The sequence below is a fragment of the Oncorhynchus masou genome, chromosome 17 (genome assembly GCF_036934945.1).
Source record: "Oncorhynchus masou masou isolate Uvic2021 chromosome 17, UVic_Omas_1.1, whole genome shotgun sequence".
Classification (NCBI taxonomy): domain Eukaryota; kingdom Metazoa; phylum Chordata; class Actinopteri; order Salmoniformes; family Salmonidae; genus Oncorhynchus; species Oncorhynchus masou.
This window is the reverse complement of record NC_088228.1, coordinates 42,674,482-42,695,038: the sequence shown is the minus strand read 5'-3', so window position 1 is coordinate 42,695,038 and position 20,557 is coordinate 42,674,482. Positions and strand designations below refer to the sequence as shown.

The following is a 20,557-nucleotide window of genomic DNA, read 5'->3' as shown; positions in this document are numbered from 1 at the left end:
CCAGCAGTAGGTGTGGTTGGCTGGTGTTAAACACCACCACAAACATGTTTAGATGTTTCTGACCCAGCAGTAGGTGTGGTTGGCTGGTGTTAAACACCACCACAAACATGTTTAGATGTTTCTGACCCAGCAGTAGGTGTGGTTGGCTGGTGTTAAACACCACCACAAACATGTTTAGATGTTTCTGACCCAGCAGTAGGTGTGGTTGGCTGGTGTTAAACACCACCACAAACATGTTTAGATGTTTCTGACCCAGCAGTAGGTGTGGTTGGCTAGTGTTAAACACCACCACAAACATGTTTAGATGTTTCTGACCCAGCAGTAGGTGTGGTTGGCAGGTGTTAAACACCACCACAAACATGTTTAGATGTTTCTGACCCAGCAGTAGGTGTGGTTGGCTAGTGTTAAACACCACCACAAACATGTTTAGATGTTTCTGACCCAGCAGTAGGTGTGGTTGGCTAGTGTTAAACACCACCACAAACATGTTTAGATGTTTCTGACCCAGCAGTAGGTGTGGTTGGCTGGTGTTAAACACCACCACAAACATGTTTAGATGTTTCTGACCCAGCAGTAGGTGTGGTTGGCTGGTGTTAAACACCACCACAAACATGTTTAGATGTTTCTGACCCAGCAGTAGGTGTGGTTGGCTGGTGTTAAACACCACGACAAACATGTTTAGATGTTTCTGACCCAGCAGTAGGTGTGGTTGGCTGGTGTTAAACACCACCACAAACATGTTTAGATGTTTCTGACCCAGCAGTAGGTGTGGTTGGCTAGTGTTAAACACCACCACAAACATGTTTAGATGTTTCTGACCCAGCAGTAGGTGTGGTTGGCTGGTGTTAAACACCACCACAAACATGTTTAGATGTTTCTGACCCAGCGTGTTAAACACCATCCAGGCATAAGACTTATTTAGTTGGGAATGAACTAGGGCTGCACGATTTTGACAAAATAATATTTCACCAAAGATTAATATGATTTGCAATTACGTACCTCTTCTTAACTACTGCAGTCAGTAGCCTACCACCATTACTACTACTACTACTACTACTACAACAAAGGTTTTTCAATCCCATGACAACGTTCTTCACAACCATAGTTCAAGACAAGCAAACATTTTCTTAAGGAAATATTTTTTTCTATTTCGATGTTTGGAATAGTGGGCACTTGGAATACGGTGTTTTGCAATGAATGAAAAAGCAGAGGATTTTCATTCAGAACATGTCGTTGCACAAACATTCAGATCTCCACCACCACTGGTACCAGTCTATTAGATGGCTAACGTTTGTGAGCCAAATTTCTTGCCAGCAGCATACCACCCTGCATCCATCTGCTGGCTGGCCGCTGAAGCTTGCTCGTTCACCCCCCTCCTCTCCCCTGTAACTATTCCCCAGGTCGTTGTCTAATCCTCCTCTCCCCTGTAACTATTCCCCAGGTCGTTGTCTAATCCTCCTCTCCCCTGTAACTATTCCCCAGGTCGTTGTCTAATCCTCCTCTCCCCTGTAACTATTCCCCAGGTCGTTGTCTAATCCTCCTCTCCCCTGTAACTATTCCCCAGGTCGTTGTCTAATCCTCCTCTCCCCTGTAACTATTCCCCAGGTCGTTGTCTAATCCTCCTCTCCCCTGTAACTATTCCCCAGGTCGTTGTCTAATCCTCCTTTCCCCTGTAACTATTCCCCAGGTCGTTGTCTAATCCTCCTCTCCCCTGTAACTATTCCCCAGGTCGTTGTCTAATCCTCCTCTCCCCTGTAACTATTCCCCAGGTCGTTGTCTAATCCTCCTCTCCCCTGTAACTATTCCCCAGGTCGTTGTCTAATCCTCCTCTCCCCTGTAACTATTCCCCAGGGCGTTGTCTAATCCTCCTCTCCCCTGTAACTATTCCCCAGGGCGTTGCTGTAAACAGGAATGTATTCTCAGTCAATTTATCTGGTCAAATAATTTAATACCACCTTTATTTAGCTCAGTCGAATTAGCATTAGTGGCTAGATACAGCGTGCTAAAAAAAAAGTACCTCAACTAACAATCTTTTTTCAGAGAGGAAGATTCACAAAGTAGATGCATATTATAGATGTCGATGCATATAAAGAAGCAATTGGTAAGCTGCATTGTTTTCACAAATTGGACAAGTCTGTTTGCAATACCGCATGCATTAATATAAGAACTGCACGCGGACAGTGTGAATATAACTTTGGCCAGTCAGGAACTGCACTACCTGCTTGAGTGGCAGGGGGCGGTCTTGGTGTGTGTTCGAAGCGGGTGCAGGAGGACAGGGTCATCAAATCAAATTGTATTTGTCACGTGAGCCGAATACAACAGGTGTAGCCCTTATCGTGAAATGCTTACTTACAAGCGCTTTACCTAACAATGCCGTTCAAGAAAGAGTTAAGAAAATATTTACAAAAGAAACGAAAGTAAAAACATATATAAAAAGTAACTTGATAAAATAACAATAATGAGACTATATACACTGGGTACTGAGTCAATGTGCGGGGGTACAGGTTAGTCGAGGTAATTTGTACATGTAGGTAGGGGTAAAGTGACTATGCATAGATAATAAACAGCAAGTAGCAGCAGTGTAAAAACAAATAGGGGGTGTCAATGTAAATAGTCCGGGTGGCCATTTGATGAATTGTTCAGCAGTCTAATGGCTTGGGGGTAGAAGATGTTAAGGAGCCTTTTGGTCATAGACTTGGCGCTCCCATACCGTTTGCCATGCGGTAGCAGAGAGAGCAGTCTAGGACTTGGGTGACTGGAGTCTTTTTGACAACTTTTTTGGCTTTTTCTCTGACACCTGGATGGCAGGAAGCTTGGCCCCAGTGATGTACTGGGTTGTACTACCCTCTGTAGTGCCTTGCCGGTCGGAGGCCGAGCAGTTGCCATACCAGGCAGTAATGCAACCAGGCAGTGATGCTCTCTGGTGGTGCAGCTGTATAACTTTGCGGATCTGAGGACCCATGCCAAATAATTTCAGTCTCCTGAGGGTGAAAATGTGTTGTCGGTGCCCTCTTCACGACTGTCTTGGTGTGATGGACCATGATATTTGTTTGGTGATGTGGACACCAAGGAACTTGAAACTCTCAATCCGCTCCACTACACCCCGGTTGATGTTATGGGGGCCTGTTTTGCCTGCCTTTTTCTGTAGTCCACCATCAGCTTCTTTGTCTTGCTCACATTAAGGGAGAGGTTGTTGTCCTGGCACCACACTGCCAGGTCTCTGACCTCCTCCCTATAGGCTGTCTCATCGTTGTTGGTGATCAGGCCAACCACTGTTGTGTCATCAGCAAACTTAATGATGGTGTTGCAGTCGTGGGTGAACAGGGAGTACAGGAGGGGACTAAGTTGCTGCCTATCTTTACCACCTGGGGCCGGCCCATCAGGGTCCTTCGCTTAGTGATGAGCTTTGTGGGCGCTATGGTGTTGGAACGCTGAGCTACAGCTGAGCTGAGCTGTAGTCAATGAACAGCATTCTCACATAGTTGTTCCTTTTGTATAGGTGGGAAAGGGCAGTGTGGAGTGCGATTGAGATTGTGTCGTCTGTGGATCTTTTGGGGAGGTATGAGAATTGGAGTGGCTCATTGACGTGAGCCATGACCAGCCTTTCAAAGCACTTCATGGCTTATGACGTGAACGCTACGGGGTGGTAATCATTTAGGCAGGTTACCTTCTCTTCCTTGGGCACAAGGACTATGGTGGTCTGCTTGAAACGTAGGTATTATAATTAGTCAGGGAGAGGTTGAAAATTGGCAGTTTGTCCGCACGTGCTTTCAGTACACGTCCTGGTAATCCGTCTAGCCCTGCGGCTTTGTGAATGTTGACCTGTTTAAAGGTCTGCTTCCGTCGGCTGCCAAGAGCATGATCACACAGTCATCTGGAACAGCTGGTGCTCTCATGCATGCTTCAGTGTTGCTTGCCTCGAAGCGAGCATAAAAGGCATTTAGCTCATCTGGAAGGCTCGCCTCACTGGGCAGCTCGCGGCTGGGTTTCCTTTTTGTAATACGTATTAGTTTTCAAGCCCTGCTACATCTGACCAGCGATAAGTCTTAATCCTGTAATGGCACAAAATCATAAATCCTACCTATTTCTACTAGTTATCTTAAAATCTGATTTTAAGCCTAACCATTGTGCTAACCTTATGCCTAACCTTAAATCAAGACCAAAAAGCAATGTTTGTTCTCATTAATCTTTACAATATAGCCAATTTTGACTTTGTGGCTGTGGTCACTAGTGGAAACCGGAGGACAGTGAGAGACCACTCGAACATCCGACAAATCATAAGTAACAACGAGTAAACTATAGAAACAATGTTCCATGCGGCTGAGGGGTATTTCAAAGTATCGCACACAGCCTCTTGCGATATGGACATTGCAATTTCGATGCGAATTGGATTAATCATGCAGCCCTAGAATGAACCAGGTCTAGTAGGTACACATTAGAGTTCATCCACTCCTCTTTTGCTTGTAAGCCAATTGAAGGGGTTAGTCTGTTATGGCTTGAACCAATTTCATTGGCGAAACAGAAATGTTCTACAAATAACAAAACAATTGTCAGAAGGGCTTCTGAGGAAAATTAAAATATAAGTTGACTACTATTCACCGAATCAAGTGAGTTCTGACAGCTTTGGGCCAAATGCTGCAAAGCAAATACATATCCCCAAATGTTAGAGAACTTATCCCCAAATGTTGGAGCCCATCTTAAATACACTGGTATTTGTCATATGTTTAATACAATGTTGTATTATTTGGGTACAGGTCACAATGGACCCCAAGCAGGCCAGATGGACTACTCTAAAGCATGGGAGCAGTATTATAAAAAGCTAGGCAAGTGCTCATGAGACCATACAAACCCTGTCTTACCCATGTGACTTTTCGAACAAATGCAATATTCAGAGTTTTGTTTTTCAGTAACTTTGCTTTATTGTGACAATTTAGTGCAACTGCATCAAAGCTTGAGGTTCAGCATTTAGCGCAGTATATCCCCAGTAGTAGACATTGCAGATAATGCAATGATTATGATTCTCCATGTCCACCTTCATGGCCCTTTCTGTGTTTGCAGGCCAAAATACCCAGATTATTGTCCATGACTATAACAAAGCATGGGAGGATTAATATAAGAAATTGTAGGCTCATTCATTTTGTCAGTTGTCTTTAGACATAGTCAAGGTTTAGAAATAGGATTGTGCTAGCGTTATTTGATGCTGTTTTCTCACAATGTCTTTAGGTCAGACATCTCAGCAGCAGAGCTCGCTCCCAGAATACAGCGCGGCTGTGGCAGAGTATTACAGGCAGCAGGGAGCGTACCTCTGGCCGGGTGCACAGGCAACCCAGGGCCCAGGTCTTCAGGTAATGTACAACACAGCCAAACTTGTACTCACAATGGCTTTAAACAGCTCTCTAAGCAGTGGTCTTTGCCTCTAGACAGCTCTGTCTGCCTCTAAACAACTTTCTCTAAACATGACCTAAACAGCCTTTTGTCTCTAAACTACATTGTAAACTCAGCAAAAAAAGAAACGTCCTCTCACTGTCAACTGCGTTTATTTTCAGCAAACGTAACGTGTAAATATGTGTATGAACATAAGATTCATCAACTGAGACATAAACTGAACAAGTTCCACAGACATGTGACTAACAGAAATGGAATAATGTGTTCCTGAACAAAGGGGGGGTCAAAAGTAACAGTCAGTATCTGGTGTGGCCACCAGCTGCATTAAGTACTGCTCCTCCTCATCTCCTCATGGACTGCGCCAGATTTGCCAGATCTTGCTGTGAGATGTTATCCCACTCTTCCACCAAGGCACCTGCAAGTTCCCAGATATTTCTGGGGGGAATGGCCCTAGCCCTCAACCTCCGATCCAACTGGTCCCAGACGTGCTCAATGGGTTTGAGATCCGGGCTTTTCGCTGGCCATGGCAGAACACTGACATTCCTGTCTTGCAGGAAATCATGCACAGAACGAGCAGTATGGCTGATGGCATTGTCATGCTGGAGGGTCATGCCAGGATGAGCCTGCAGGAAAGGTTTCACATGAGGGAGGAGGATGTCTTCCCTGAAACGCACACAGCGTTGAGATTGCCTGCAATGACAACAAGCTCAGTCCGGTGATGCCCCTCCACCTCCAAATCAATCCCGCTACAGAGAACAAGCCTCGGTGTAACGCTCATTCCATCGACGATAAACGCGACTCCGACCATCACCCCTGTTGAGACAAAACCGCGAACAGCACTTTTTGCCAGTCCTGTCTGGTCCAGCGACGGTGGGTTGGTACCCATAAGCAACGTTGTTGCCGGTGTTGTCTGGTGAGCACCTGCCTTACAACAGGCCTACAAGCCCTCAGTCCAGCCTCTCTCAGCCTATTGCGGACAGTCTGAGCACTGATGGAGGGATTGTGCGCTCCTGGTGTAACTTGGGTAGTTATTGCCATCCTGTACCTGTCCCGCAGGTGTGATGTTCGGATGTACCGATCCTGTGCAGGTGTTGTTACATGTGGTCTGCACTACGAGGACGATCAGCTGTCTGTCCTGTCTCCTTGTGGCGCTGTCTTAGGCGTCTCACAGTACGGGCGTTGCAATTTATTGTCCTGGCCACATCTGCCGTCCTCATGCCTCCTTGCAGCCTAAGGCACATTCACACAGTTGAGCAGGGACCCTGGGCATCTTTCTTTTGCTGTTTTTCTGGGTCAGTAGAAAGGCCTCTTTAGTGTCATAAGTTTTCAGGACTATGACCTTAATTGCCTACCGTCTGTAAGCTGTTCGTGTCTTAACGACCGTTCCACAGGTGCATGTTCATTAATTGTTTATGGTTCATTGAACAAGCATGGGAAACGGTGTAACAATGAAGATCTGTGAAGTTATTTGGATTTTTATGAATTATCTTTGAAAGACAGGGTCTTGAAAACGGGACGTTTCTTTTTTTTGCTGAGTTTGTGCCTCTCTCTTATCATCTCTTTTTTTTGTCTCTAACCCGCTCTGTTTTTGCCTCTAAACAGCGCCGTCTCTCGCTTCTCGTTCTCTAAACAGATTTTCTGCTTCTAAACCGCTCTGTCTCTGCCTCAGTCTTTAAATTGCTCTGTTTCTACCCCTAAACAGTGCACTGCCTCTCAGCACAGCACTGTGTCTGCCTCTCTGCACAGCTCTGCCTTTAAACATACAGTGCCTTCAGAAAGTATTCATACCCCTGGACTTATTACACATTTTGTTGTGTTGCAGCCTGAATTCAAAGTGGAATAAATTGACTACAAACTATACCTCATAATGACAGTGAAACCCTGTTTTTAGGCATTTTAGCAAATTTATTGAAAAGGAAATATGTAATTTACATAACCCCGAATGTAGAAGCACCTTTAGCGGTGATTACAGCTTTGAGTCGTCTTTGGTATGTCTATCAGCTTTTCACATCTGGATTTGGGGATTTTGTCCCATTCCTTGCAGATTTTCTCAAGCTCTTAAGTTAGATTGGGAGTGGTGGTGAACAGCTTGGTGGCTTGAATGGTATTCAGTCTGGGCTTTGGCTGGGCCACTCAAGGACTTTCACATTATTGTTCTAATGCCATTACAGCGTTGCTTTGGCTGTATGCTTGGGGTCGTTGTCCTTTTGGAACGTATGTCTTCACCCCAGTCTAAGGTAATTTGCAATCTGTAGCAGGTTCTCATCAAGGATTTCCCTGTATTTGGCTCCATTCAATGTTCCCTCTCTCCTCACCAGTCTTCAAATCCCCACAGAATGATGCTGCCAACACTATGCTTCATGGTAGCAATAGTGTTAAGAGGGTGATAGGCTGTGCTGTTTTCTCCAGACATATTGCTTTGCATCCAGGATAAAGTTACAATTTTGTCTCATCAGACCACAGACCACGGGCCTTTTTGCCACCAAACTCCAGACGAACTGTTGTGCCTTTCTCTCAGGAGTGGCATCCATCTGGCCATAAATCTCAGATTAGTGAAGTGCTCTAGAGACTGTTGTCCTTCTTGCAAGTTCTCCCATCTCATACAATGAACTCTGTTGTTCTGTCAGTGTTGTCATGACTTGACTTTCATTAATCTGATGATTCATTTAATCCACTAATTAATTGTTACCCGATTTAAAACTTTTTTATTTGATTTTTTTAATCATGTAACAGTTAACTCATTAGAAATTTGGGGCAACACGGAAGAAGTTGTAAATAATCGATAAAATTGAAGACTGGATGATCTGTGTTCAATACAAGGAAGATAACAAACTGACGCTAGCTTTCTGGTCACACGCCTCTATCAAACAGGACACATGAAGTGACCCTCGTTTTGAACAGGGCTACTTCTTCATTACACAAAGGAATAACCTCAACCAATTTCTAAAGACTGGTGACATCCAGTGGAAGCGATAGCAACTGCAAGCAAGTCCCTTAGAAATCTGGATTCCCAATGAAAACCATTGAAAAAAAGAATCTGAATGGTTTGTCCTCCGGGTTTTGTCTGCTACATAAGTTCTGTTATACTCACAGACATGATTCCAACAGATTTAGAAACTTCAGTGTTTTCTATCCAAATCTACTAATAATATGCATATCTTATCTTCTGGGGATGAGTAGCAGGCAGTTGAATTTGGGCATGCTTTTCATCCAAAATTCCAAATGCTGCCCCCCTACTCTAGAGAAGTTTTAAGCCATTTTGCCACAACTTTGGAAGTATGCTTGGGGTCATTGTCCATTTGGAAGACCCATTTGCGACCAAGCTTTAACTTCCTGACTGATGTCTTGAGATGTTGCTTCAATATATCCACATCATTTTGATGATGCCATCTATTTTTTGAAGTGCACCAGTCCCTCCTGCAGCAAAGCACCATCACAACATGATGCTGCCACCCCGTGCTTCAAGGTTGGGATGGTGTTCTTTGGCTTGCAAGCCTCCCGCTTTTTTCTCCAAACGTAACGATGGTCATTATGGCCAAACAGTTCTATTTTTGTTTCATCAGACCAGAGCACATTTCTCCAAAAAGTACGATCTTTGTCCCCATGTGCAGTTGCAAACCGTGGTCTGGCTTTATTTATGGCGGTTTTGGAGCAGTGGCTTCTTCCTTGCTGAGCGGCCTTTCAGGTTATGTCGATATAGACTCATTTTACTGTGGATATACAGTGCCTTGCGAAAGTATTCGGCCCCCTTGAACATTGCGACCTTTTGCCACATTTCAGGCTTCAAACATAAAGCTATAAAACTGTATTTTTTTGTGAAGAATCAACAAGTGGGACACAATCATGAAGTGGAACGACATTTATTGGATATTTCAAACTTTAAAAAAAAAAAAACTGAAAAATTGGAAGTGCAAAATTATTCAACCCCTTTACTTTCAGTGCAGCAAACTCTCTCCAGAAGTTCAGTGAGGATCTCTGAATGATCCAATGTTGACCTGAATGACTAATGATGATAAATACAATCCACCTGTGTGTAATCAAGTCTCCGTATAAATGCACCTGCACTGTGATAGTCTCAGAGGTCCGTTAAAAGCGCAGAGAGCATCATGAAGAACAAGGAACACACCAGGCTAGAAAGAGTTTTATACCCTTCCCCAGATACAATGTAAATAGTCCAAGTGGCTATTGACCATTTTTAGGGGCTTCCTCTGACACCGCCTAGTATATAGGTCCTGGATGTCAGGAAGCTTAGCCCCAGTGAGGTACTGGGCCGTTTGCACTACCCTCTGTTGCACCTTACGGTCAGATGCGGAGCCATACCAGGTGGTGATGCAACCAGTCAGGATGCTCTCGATGGTGCAGCTGTAGAACTTTTTGAGGATCTGGGGACCCATGCCAAATCTTTTCAGTCTCCTAAGGGGTGTAAATGTGTTGCTGTGTCCTCTTCACAACTGTCTTGATGTGTTTAGACCATGATAGTTTGTTGATGATGTGGACACCAAGGAACTTGCAACTCTCGACCTGCTCCACTTCAGTCCCGTCAATGTTTTTTTTATGTAACTAGGCAAGTCCGTTAAGAACAAATTCTTATTTACGTTGATGGCCAAACCCAGACAACGCTGGGCCAATTGTGCGTAGCCCTATGAGACTCCCAATCACGGCCGAAAGTGATACAGTCTGGATTCAAACCAGAGACTGTCGTGAAGCCTCTTGCACTGAGATGCAGTGCCTTAGTCTGCTACACCACTCGGGAGCCTTGTTAACGGGGGCCTGTTCAGCCCTCCTTTTCATGTAGTCCATGATCAGCTACTTTGTCTTGCTCACATTGAGAGAGAGGTTGTAGTCCTGGCACCACACTGCCAGGTCTCTCTTAACAGCCTGATCAGCGACAATGATATGTCGTCAGCAAATGTAATGATGGTGTTGGAGTTGTGCTTGGCCACGCAGTCATGGGTGAACAGGGAATACAGGAGGGGACTAAGCACACACCCCTGAGGGGCCCCCGTGTTGAGGATCAATGTGGCAGATGTGTTGTTGCCTAACCTTACCACCTGGGGCGGCCCATCAGGAAGTCCAAGACCATGTTGCAGAAGGAGATGTTTAGTCCCAGGGTCCTTAGCTTAGAGATGAGCTTTGTGGGCTCTATTGTGTTGAACGCTGAGTTGTAGTCAATGAACAGCATTCTCACATAGGTGTTCCTTTTGTCCAGATGGGAAAGGGCAGTGTGGAGTGCGATTGAGATGGCGTCATCTGTGGACCTGTAGGGGTGGTATGCGAATTGGAGTGGGTCTAGGGTTTTTGGTATGATGGTGATGATGTGAGCCATGACGAGCCTTCCAAAGCACTTCATGGCTACCGATGTGAGTGTTACAGGATGGTAATCATTTAGACAGGTTTTCTTGGGCAAAGTGACTATGGTGGTCTGTTTGAAACATGTAGGTACCATCTCAGGGAGAGGTTGAAAATGTCAATGAAGACATTAGCCAGTTGATCTGCGCATGCTTTGACTACACGTCCTGGTAATCCGTCTTGCCCCGTGACTTTGTGAACTCGGCTACGGAGAGCTTGATCAGTCGGCCGGAACATGTGGTGCTCTCATGCATGCTTCAGTGTTGCTTGTCTCAAAGTGAGTATAACATGCATTTAGCTTGTCTGGTAGGCTCGTGTCACTGGGCAGCTCGTGGCTGGGTTTCTCTTTTTTTTGTCCGTAATAGCCCTACCTCATCCGATGAATGTCAGAGCCGGTGTTGTAGGATTCAGTCTTATTCCTGTATTGACGCTTTGCCTGTGATGGTTCGTCTGAGGGCATAACGGGATTTCTTATAAGCGTCCGGATTAATGTCTCGCTCCTTGAAAGCGGCAGCTCTAGCCTTTTATGTAGGTGTGGATGTTGCCTGTAATCCATAGCTTCTGGTTGGGAAATGTACGTACGTTTACTGTGGGGACGACGTCGTCAATGCTCTTATTGATGTTGGCAGTGACTGAGGTGGTATACTCCTCAATGCCATTGGATGAATCCCGGAACATATTCCAGTCTGTGTTAGCAAAACAGTCCTGTAGCGTAGCATCCGAGTCATCGGGCGGCAGGGTAGCCTAGTGGTTAGAGCGTTGGACTAGTAACCGGAAAGTTGCGAGTTCAAACCCCCGAGCTGACAAGGTACAAATCTGTCGTTCTGCCCCTGAAGTGGCAGTTAAACCACTGTTCCCAGGCCGTCATTGAAAATAAGAATTTGTTTTTAACTGACTTGCCTGGTTAAATAAAGGTAAAATTTTAAAAAAGAAAAATCTGACCACTTCCATATTGAGCGAGTCACTGGTGCTTCCTGATTTAGTTTTTGCTTGTTAGCAGAAATCAGGAGGATATAATTATGCTCAGATTTGCCAAATGAAGGGCGTGGGAGAGCTTTGTATGCTTCTCTGTGTGTGGAGTAAAGGTGGTCGGGAGTTGAATTTTTTTCATCTGGTTGCACATGTGACATGCTGGTAGAAATGAGATAAAACGGATTTCAGCTTTCCTGCATTAAAGTCCCCGGCCACTTGGAGCGCCACTTCTGGATGAGCATTTTCTTGTTTGCTTAAGGCCTAATACAGCTTGCACGTTGGCCAGTAATACGGAGGGTAGTGGTGGTTTACTCACTCGCCAACAAATTCTCATAAGGCACCCAGACCTCCGCACCCTGTATTTCCTTCTTTTCTTCACGCGAATGATGGGGATTTGGGCCTGGTCTCCAGGAAGCAGTATATCCTTCACATCTGACTTATTAATTAAAGAAAAAAATCTTTGTCCATTTCGAGGTGAGTAATCTCTGTTCTGATGTCCAGAAGCTCTTTTCGGTCATAAGAGACGGTAGCAGCAACATTAACAGCAGTCATCCCCTCCAGCGCCATTATCTAGTGTTGGAGTCATGCGTGGCCACGCAGTCGTGGGTGAACAGGAGGGGACTCAGTACACACCACTGTGGGGCCCCTGTGCTGAGGGTCAGCATGGCAGAGGGGATGTTGCCTACTCTCACCACCTGGGGTCGACCTGTCAGGAAGTCCAGGATCCAGTTGCATCCCCAGAGTCGTAAGCTGGTGACAAGCTTGGAGGGGACAATGGTTTTGAATGCTGAGCTGTGGTCAATGAAGAGCGTTCTCTTATAGGTATTCCTCTTTTCTTGGTGGGTGAGGGCGGGTGAGGGCAGTGTGGAGAGCAATTGATATTGCGTCATCTATGCATCTGTTGGGTCGGTATGGCAAATTAGTGTGTCTCGAATGGTGGAGTTGATGTGTGCCATAATCAGCCTCTCAAAGCACTTCATGATTACAGAGGTGAGTGCTACAAGGTGGTAGTCATTGTGGCATAAAGCCTTAGAGTTATTGAGGACAGGAATGATGCTGGCCATCTTCAAATTTGGGGATTACAGACTGGGACAAGGAGAGGTTGAAAGTACCTATAATATGCCTGACAGCTTTTCTTTGCAACTCTGCCTAGAAGGCCAGCATCCTGGAGTCGCCTCTTCACTGTTGACATTGTGACTGGTGTACTATTTAATGAAGCTGCCAGTTGAGGACTTGTGAGGTGTCTGTTTTTAAACTAGACACTCAAATGTTCTTGTCCTCTTGCTCAGTTGTGCACCGGGGCCTCCCACTCCCCTTTCTATTCTGGTTAGAGCCAGTTCCCGCATGGAATAGTCTTAATTTCTCAGAACGAGAATAGACTGACGAGTTTCAGAAGAAAGTTCTTTGTTTCTGGCTATTTTGAGCCTGTAATCGAACCCACAAATGCTGATGCTCCAGATACTCAAGTAGTATAAAGTTTTATTGGAACACAGGAGTGATGGTGACAGTTTTATTGCTTCTTTGATCAGACCAACAGTTTTCAGCTGTGCTAACATAATTGTAAAAGTGTTTTCTAATGATCAACTAGCCTTTTAAAATGATAAACTTGGATTAGCTAACACAACGTGCCATTGGAACACATGAGTGATGGTTGCTGATAATGGGCTTCTGTACGCCTGTGTAGATAATCCATAAAACAAATCTGCCGATTCCAGCTACAATAGTCATTTACAACATTAACAATGTCTACATTGTATTTCTGATCAATTTTATGTTAATTTAATTATAGGTTGACCAATTATGATTTTCAACGACGATAGCGATTATTGGAGGACCAAGAAAGCCGGTACCAATGTTCAATTTGGTTTAAATAGTGCGAAAACACAGTGATGGAGAAGAAAGTAAAAGTGCAATATGTGCCCTGTAAAAAGGTTAACGTTTAAGTTCCTTGCTCAGAACATGAGAACATATGAAAGCTGGTGGTTCCTTTTAACATGAGTCGTCAATATTCCCAGTAAAAGGGCACAAGGCGGGACCCAGATGCAGACACGGAGGCAGATGGTTTGAGTCTTTTCTATTTATTAATCAATCCAAAAAGGGTAGGCAAGAGAATGGTCATGGACAGGCAAAAGGTCAAAACCAGTTCAGAGTCCAGGAGGTACAGAGTGACAGGCAGGCTTGAGGTCAGGGCAGGCAGGTGGGTACGGAGTCCAGAAAACAGGCAAGGGTCAAAACCGGGAGGACAAGCAAAAAGAGAATTAGAAGCAGGAATACAGGAAAACACGCTGGTTGACTTTTTTAGTTTACATTTATTTAACTAGGCAAGTCAGTTAAGAACAAATTCTTATTTTCAATGACGGCCTAGGAACAGTGGGTTAACTGCCTGTTCAGGGGCAGAACGACAGAGATGTACCTTGTCAGCTCGGGGATTTGAACTTGCAACCTTCCGGTTACTAGTCCAACACTCTAACCACTAGGCTAACCCACTTGACAAAACATACAAGACGAACTGGCACAGAGAGACAGGAAACACCGGGATAAATACACCAAAGCAAATAAGCGACACCTGGAGGGGGTGGAGACAATCACAAAGACAGGGGAAAAAGATCAGGGTGTGACACCCAGTTAAGAAGTTTTAGGTTGTAGTTATTTTTGGACTATTTCTCGCTATACCATTTGTATTTCATATACCTTTGACTATTATGATTTTTCAACGCCAATTTATTGGAGGACAAAAAAAGCCGATACTGATTAATCGGCCGATTTTAAAAAAAATAAATAAAATTATATATATATAAATATTTTGTAATAATGACAATTGCAACAATACCGAATGAACACTTTTATTTTAACTTAATATAATACATATGGGCTTTTGAATGGGTGTTTCTTAAGGTGATTCTTATGTGCGAGTCAAAATTCCCATGACACCTTCTAGCAAAATCTGAAAAGCGGTTCGTTCATTCATTTATTCCATAAGATATTTTTTAGATTAACTTAAAATAAGGTCTGTTTCGTGTAGGTAGCTTACACCACCAATTTTATAACTGTGTAGATATCCATAGGACAAGGTAACTCTGATCAATATTGGCTAAATATAAGCGAAGGTCATTTTTTTTGTAGAGTGGATTTATGAAAATATGTTGCCAAACGTTACCTTATCCTAGTGAGATTTACATGGGTATCAAAACGCAGAGGTGGTTTAAGCACGAAACACAGACCTTATTTGAAGTAGATCAAGACATTCTCAATGGAAGACATGAACGGTAAAATTACGAAGGAACCCCTTTCAAGTTCAGCCGCAAGTTATTACAGGAATTACAGCGCGTCAACTATTTCTCTCTAAACCATATACCTTTGACTATTACGAGCCTGCTGCTGCCTACCACCCCTCAGTCAGACTGCTCTATCAAATCATAGACTTAACTATAATAAACACACAGAAATACGAGCCTTGGTTCAAATCCGGAAACTATCACCTCGAAAACAAAAACGTTTATTCTGTTCCGTATTTTATCTAACGGGTGGCATCCATGAGTCTAAATATTCCTGTTACATTGCACAACCTTCAATGTTATGTCATAATTACGTAACATTCTGGCAAATTAGTTCGCAAAGAGTCAGGCGGCCCAAACTGTTGCATATACACTGACTCTGCGTGCAATGAACGCAAGAGAAGTGACACAATTTCACCTGGTTAATATTACCTGCTAACCTGGATTTCTTTTAGCTAAATATGCAGGTTTAAAAATATATACTTGTGTATTGATTTTAAGAAAGGCATTGATATTTATGGTTAAGTACACATTGGAGCAACGTCAGTCGTTGATTGTTTTTTATAAGATAAGTTTAATGCTAGCTAGCAACCTACCTTGGCTTACTGCATTCGCGTAACAGGCAGGCTCCTCGTGAGGCAGGTGGTTAGAGCGTTGGACTAGTTAACTGTAAGGTTGCAAGATTGAATCCCCTGAGCTGACAAGGTAAAAATCTCTCGTTCTGTCTCGTTCCTGGCCGTCATTGAAAAGAAGACTGTGTTCTTAACTGACTTGCCTTAAATAAAGATTAAATAAAGATGTAAAAGAAAAAAAAATCTGCCCAAAAATACCGTTTTCCGATTGTTATGAATAGTTGAAATCGGCCCTAATTAATCGGCCATTCCGATTAATCGGTCGACCTCGAGGAACCGTTCCGTATTTTATCTAACAGGTGGCAATCCTAAGTCTAAATGTTGCTGTTACATTGTACAACCTTCACTGTTATGTCATAATGTAAAATTCTGGCCAATTAATTACGGTCTGGTGGCCCAAACTGCTGCATATAACCGAACTCTGCTTGCACCTGCTAACATTAATTTATTTTAACTACATATGCAGGTTTAAAAAATATATACTTGTGTATTGATTTTAAGAAAGGTATTGATGTTTATGGTTAGGTGCAACGATTGTGCTTTTTTCGCAAATACACTTTTGTTAAATCATCACCCGTTTGAAGTAGGCTGTGATTCGATGATAAATTAACAGGCACCGCATTGATTATTTGCAACGCAGAACAAGCTAGTTAACCTAGTAATATCATCAACCATGTGAAGATTGATTGTTTTTTTATAAGATACGTTTAATGCTAGCTAGCAACTTACCGTGGCTCCTTGCAGCCACAAGGTCCTTTCGATGCTGCACTCGCGTAACAGGTGGTCAGCCTGCCACACAGTCTCCTCCAGGATTGCAATGTAATCGGTCATAATCGGCATCCAAAAATGCCGATTATGAAAACTTGAAACCGGCCCTAGTTAATCGGCCATGCCGATTAATCGGTCGGCGTCTAATTTTAATGGACAAAAAATGTGCTTTTCTTCCAAAACAAGGACCTTTCTTAAGTGACCCCAAACTTTTGAACGGAAGTGTAGGTTTTCTTACTTGTTCAGCTAGTTATTTATCTTATCCTGGTGGAATACAACAGTCACGATAAGAGCTGAAAACTCCCTCGGGAGGTAGAAGGGTCGGCATTTGACCATCAGGTATTCCAAGACCGGTGAATAGTGGGTCGACACTTCCACCGCACTGGAGTTAGCACACCACTTGGAGTTGATGTGGAGGCAAACCCCTCCCCGAGTGACTACATTCGCCAGTAGAATGGAGGGAAGAGGTTGCCGGTTTATCCTTTTTGCCTTAATCTCGCATGGACCCCCCCTTGCCTCTCTAATGCCAGCATTTCCTCTTGGGTAGCCCGAAAATTGGGTCGGAGTACTTTCTGAAGGCACTGTATATGTTAAAGCCAAGTCTTGAAAAGTTTACAGGCATGCGTGTATTGGTGTGTGCTGTTGCATGAATGAAGGTAAACAACACAACATTTTCCTCTTTGTAATATCTTTCAGGAGCATTAGAGTGGACGCCCGTCTTATGAAGATTCTGGAATCATTGAGATGATGAAAACAGAGCTATTAACAGTACTATTGAGGTTTCTAAAGTATATTTTCAACACTTTGCGGCTTACCTTTCCTTTTTGTAATGCACTAGCTATAGAATAACAAAAAAATAATTCATAAATCTATTTCTTTTTCTTTTTTTCTTATTTTATTTTATTTTTTTACCTAAAACTGATATTTTACTGGGCAATTTGGAATACCCTCTGGTCTTGAGAATATAACTTTCTTTTTTTTTTGATCAAACTTGAACTTAAAATGTGTCGGTGTGGCTTTGAACAAAATGCAGTATAATCTATTTTGTCCAGTTTTAGCAATAAAATGGTATTGGCTTAGCAGTCTTGAGTATTGAGTATAATGACAGTTTTGTTTTTGTAAACTATGTTTTAAACATGTGCTTGTGATGATTTGTGTTTTTACGTAGACATTTTTTTTTGTTGAGAGATTGAAATGTAATGTATTATTGTTGGAAAAAAGTTTTCTTTTGTACTAAATTCCTGGTATGGTGTCTAATTTCTTATTTAATCCTGTTATTCTTCTGTGTTATTGTTTTGTTTTCTGTTCAGGGAGGTGCAATATCTCGTTTCGGTTTGCAGACAAATATGTTGACAAAAATGAGTTCTTATTCCTACATTAGAAATCTTAGGTTTAAGCCTAAGTGTAATAAATGATCTGTTAAGGAGTGGGGTTATTATTATGAGTTTGATTTAATCTTGTATGTATCCTTATGTACATGGGTATTTAAGTATATTTGTTGAATAAGGATTGTTTGTGTAGTTTTCACATGGATGCTCTCCCAATTTTCTGTATTCACTGCTCAAATATGGTAAATATGTTTCGAAATTTGATGTTGCATCTCTCACCAAGTGCAAATATAAACCCAGTATACACTCTGTGCTCAAGACTGCTAAGCCTTTCTTTCATTCTACCTGTTAAAAATATTTGTTTTTGTATGGCAAATGTGTGTACCCCTAGCTTCCACAATATCCCAACCAGAACACTCTGTTACTCGCTAACATGATTGTTTTTGTGTGAGCAAGAATGTATGCTATGATTTGTTACATGATTACTGTCTCTACTATATTTTCTAATGACAAGGCATACTGTATCCTCTGATTATATTTTGATTTTTTTTTCTCATATGCACAGCTAACGATGTATTTAAAAGTAGTAATTTTTTTGTTTCTGGGGCAGTTGATACCATTTGGGCTATTGTAAAGCACATTCCTGTTTTGAAATGTTTGCTGCCTTTTCAATGGCAAATTAGCTTAACTGCGGAGTTACCCAGAGAGCCATATCACTGGACTAACAAATTCATTGTTCTGTAGCATACTGTGTGATTTAGATACCTAAAGTTTTATATGCCATAAACATGAATAGAGGCAATATATATTCTCACTAGTTTATTTCTATGCTTTCTTTACTCTTTGACTCAAAGTAATTTGCCACAATTGCTTTTGTGGTGAAAATATAGAATCTTTATTTTTGTACTGTTAAAAAGTTAACTGCACCGGTATGAAGTATAATGATTTGTCAATCTCCCTACCAGTTCTTTGTTGCTGTGTACCCTGCTTCAATTAAATCTAAACTCCACGATTGAGTATGAATTTACCTCTTCTTTCAGAAGCATTATTTTAACCTGATCCTATTGAATTTTTTCAAGATATGAAATGCCATGATGTGGACAGCAAAAGTAATGACTAGTTTTCTGCCAGAAAAAAAGCATAAGTGTTATGTGTTTACAAGTCTGTCATTCATAATTTAATCCACTAAATGCAATCCCCCATTCACTCACTCACGCATTATAACACATTAGCAAAACAAGTTGTAGAACTCTGTTCCCTACATAGTGCACCACTTTTGACCATAGGGCTCTGGTCCAAAGTAGTGCATTCAGGGCCGACCCGGGCTTAATTAAGCGACATAAGCCGACGCTTAGGGCCCCCCCAAAAAAAAAAAAAAAAAACAAACATAGTGCCTTCAGAAAGTATTCATACCCCTTGACTTATTCATACCCCCCATTTCACATTTAGTTGTTACAGCCTGAATTCAACATGGATTCTTGATTTTTTTTTTTCACCCATCTACTCCCATCTTTTCTCACCCATTTGTTGCTTATTTATTTGGAAATGAAATGCAGAAATATCTCATTTACATAAGTATTCACAGTACACTTTTGGCAGCAATTACAGCTGAGTCTTTATGGGTAAGTCTCTAAGAGCCTTCCACACCTGGATTGTGCAACATTTTTTATGTATTCTTCAAGCTCTGTCAAATTGATTGATGATTATTGCTAGACAACCATTTTCAGGTCTTGCCATAGATTTTCAAGTAGATTTAAGTCAAAACTGTACCATTCACTGTCTTGGTAAACAACTCCAGGGTAGATTTGGCCTTCTGTTTTAGTTCATTTTTTTATTTCACCTTTATTTAACCAGGTAGGCCAGTTGAGAACAAGTTCTCATTTACAACTGCGACCTGGCCAACATCAAGCACAGCTTTTCGATAAAAACTACAATTGGCCACATCGGATAAACAAACGTACAGTCAATAACACAATAGAAAAATCTATGTACAGTGTGTGCAAATGTAATAAGATTAGGGAGGTAAGGTCGGCCATAGTGGCGAAATAATTACAATTTATCATTAACACTGAGTGATAGATGTGCAAGTAGAGATACTGGGGTGCAAAATAGTAGTTAGGTAGTTGGGTGGGCTATTTACAGATGGGCTGTGTACAGGTACAGTGATCGGTAAGCTGCTCTGACAGCTGATGCTTAAAGTTAGTGAGGGAAATGTAAGTGTCCAGCTTCAGTGATTTTTGCAATTTGTTCCAGTCATTGCAGAGCAGAGACCAGTGAAATATACCTGCTGGAGTGTGTGCTACTGGTGGGTGTTGCTATGGTGACCAGTGATCTGAGATAAGGCAGGGCTTTACCTAGCAAAGACTTATAGATGACCTGGAGCCAGTGGGTTTGACGATGGATATGTAGTGAGGGCCAGCCAACGAGAGCATACAGGTCACAGTGGTGGGTAGTATATGGGGCTTTGGTGACAAAACGGATGGCACTGTGATAGTCTACATCCAATTTGCTGAGTAGAGTGTTTGAGGCTATTTTGTAAATGACATCTCCGAAGTCAAGGATAGGTAGGATTGTCCGTTTTACAAGGGTATATTTGGCAGCGTGAGTGAAGGAGGCTTTATTGTGAAATAGGAAGCAGATTCTAGATTTAATTTTTAGATTGGAGATGCTTAATGTGAGTCTGGAAGGAGAGTTTACAGTTTAACCAGACACCTAGGTATTTCTAACATATTCTAAGTCCGAACCGTCCAGGGTAGTGATGCTGGTCGGGCGGGCGGGTGCAGGCAGCAATAGCTTGAAGAGCATGCATTTAGTTTTACTATCATTTAAGAGCAGTTGGAGGCCACGG

At 42.6% G+C, this 20,557-nt stretch overlaps 1 protein-coding gene across 4 annotated transcripts in view; it reads left to right on the top strand.

Moving 5' to 3' along the window:
- Positions 1–18,736, top strand: part of LOC135559073 (far upstream element-binding protein 3-like) — a 68,434-nt gene extending 49,698 nt beyond the window's left edge. For 2 of the 4 annotated variants that reach the window (XM_064993435.1, XM_064993434.1), the window contains exons 16-18: positions 4,755–4,823; positions 5,224–5,345; positions 17,078–18,736. In XM_064993435.1, coding sequence (XP_064849507.1) covers positions 4,755–4,823; positions 5,224–5,345; positions 17,078–17,086 — 200 coding nt within the window. In that variant the 3' untranslated portion in view covers positions 17,087–18,736. The remainder of the gene's footprint in view (positions 1–4,754; positions 4,824–5,223; positions 5,346–17,077) is intronic. The other 2 variants (XM_064993436.1, XM_064993437.1) reach the window with 2 other exon arrangements.
- Positions 18,737–20,557: the final 1,821 nt, after the last annotated feature.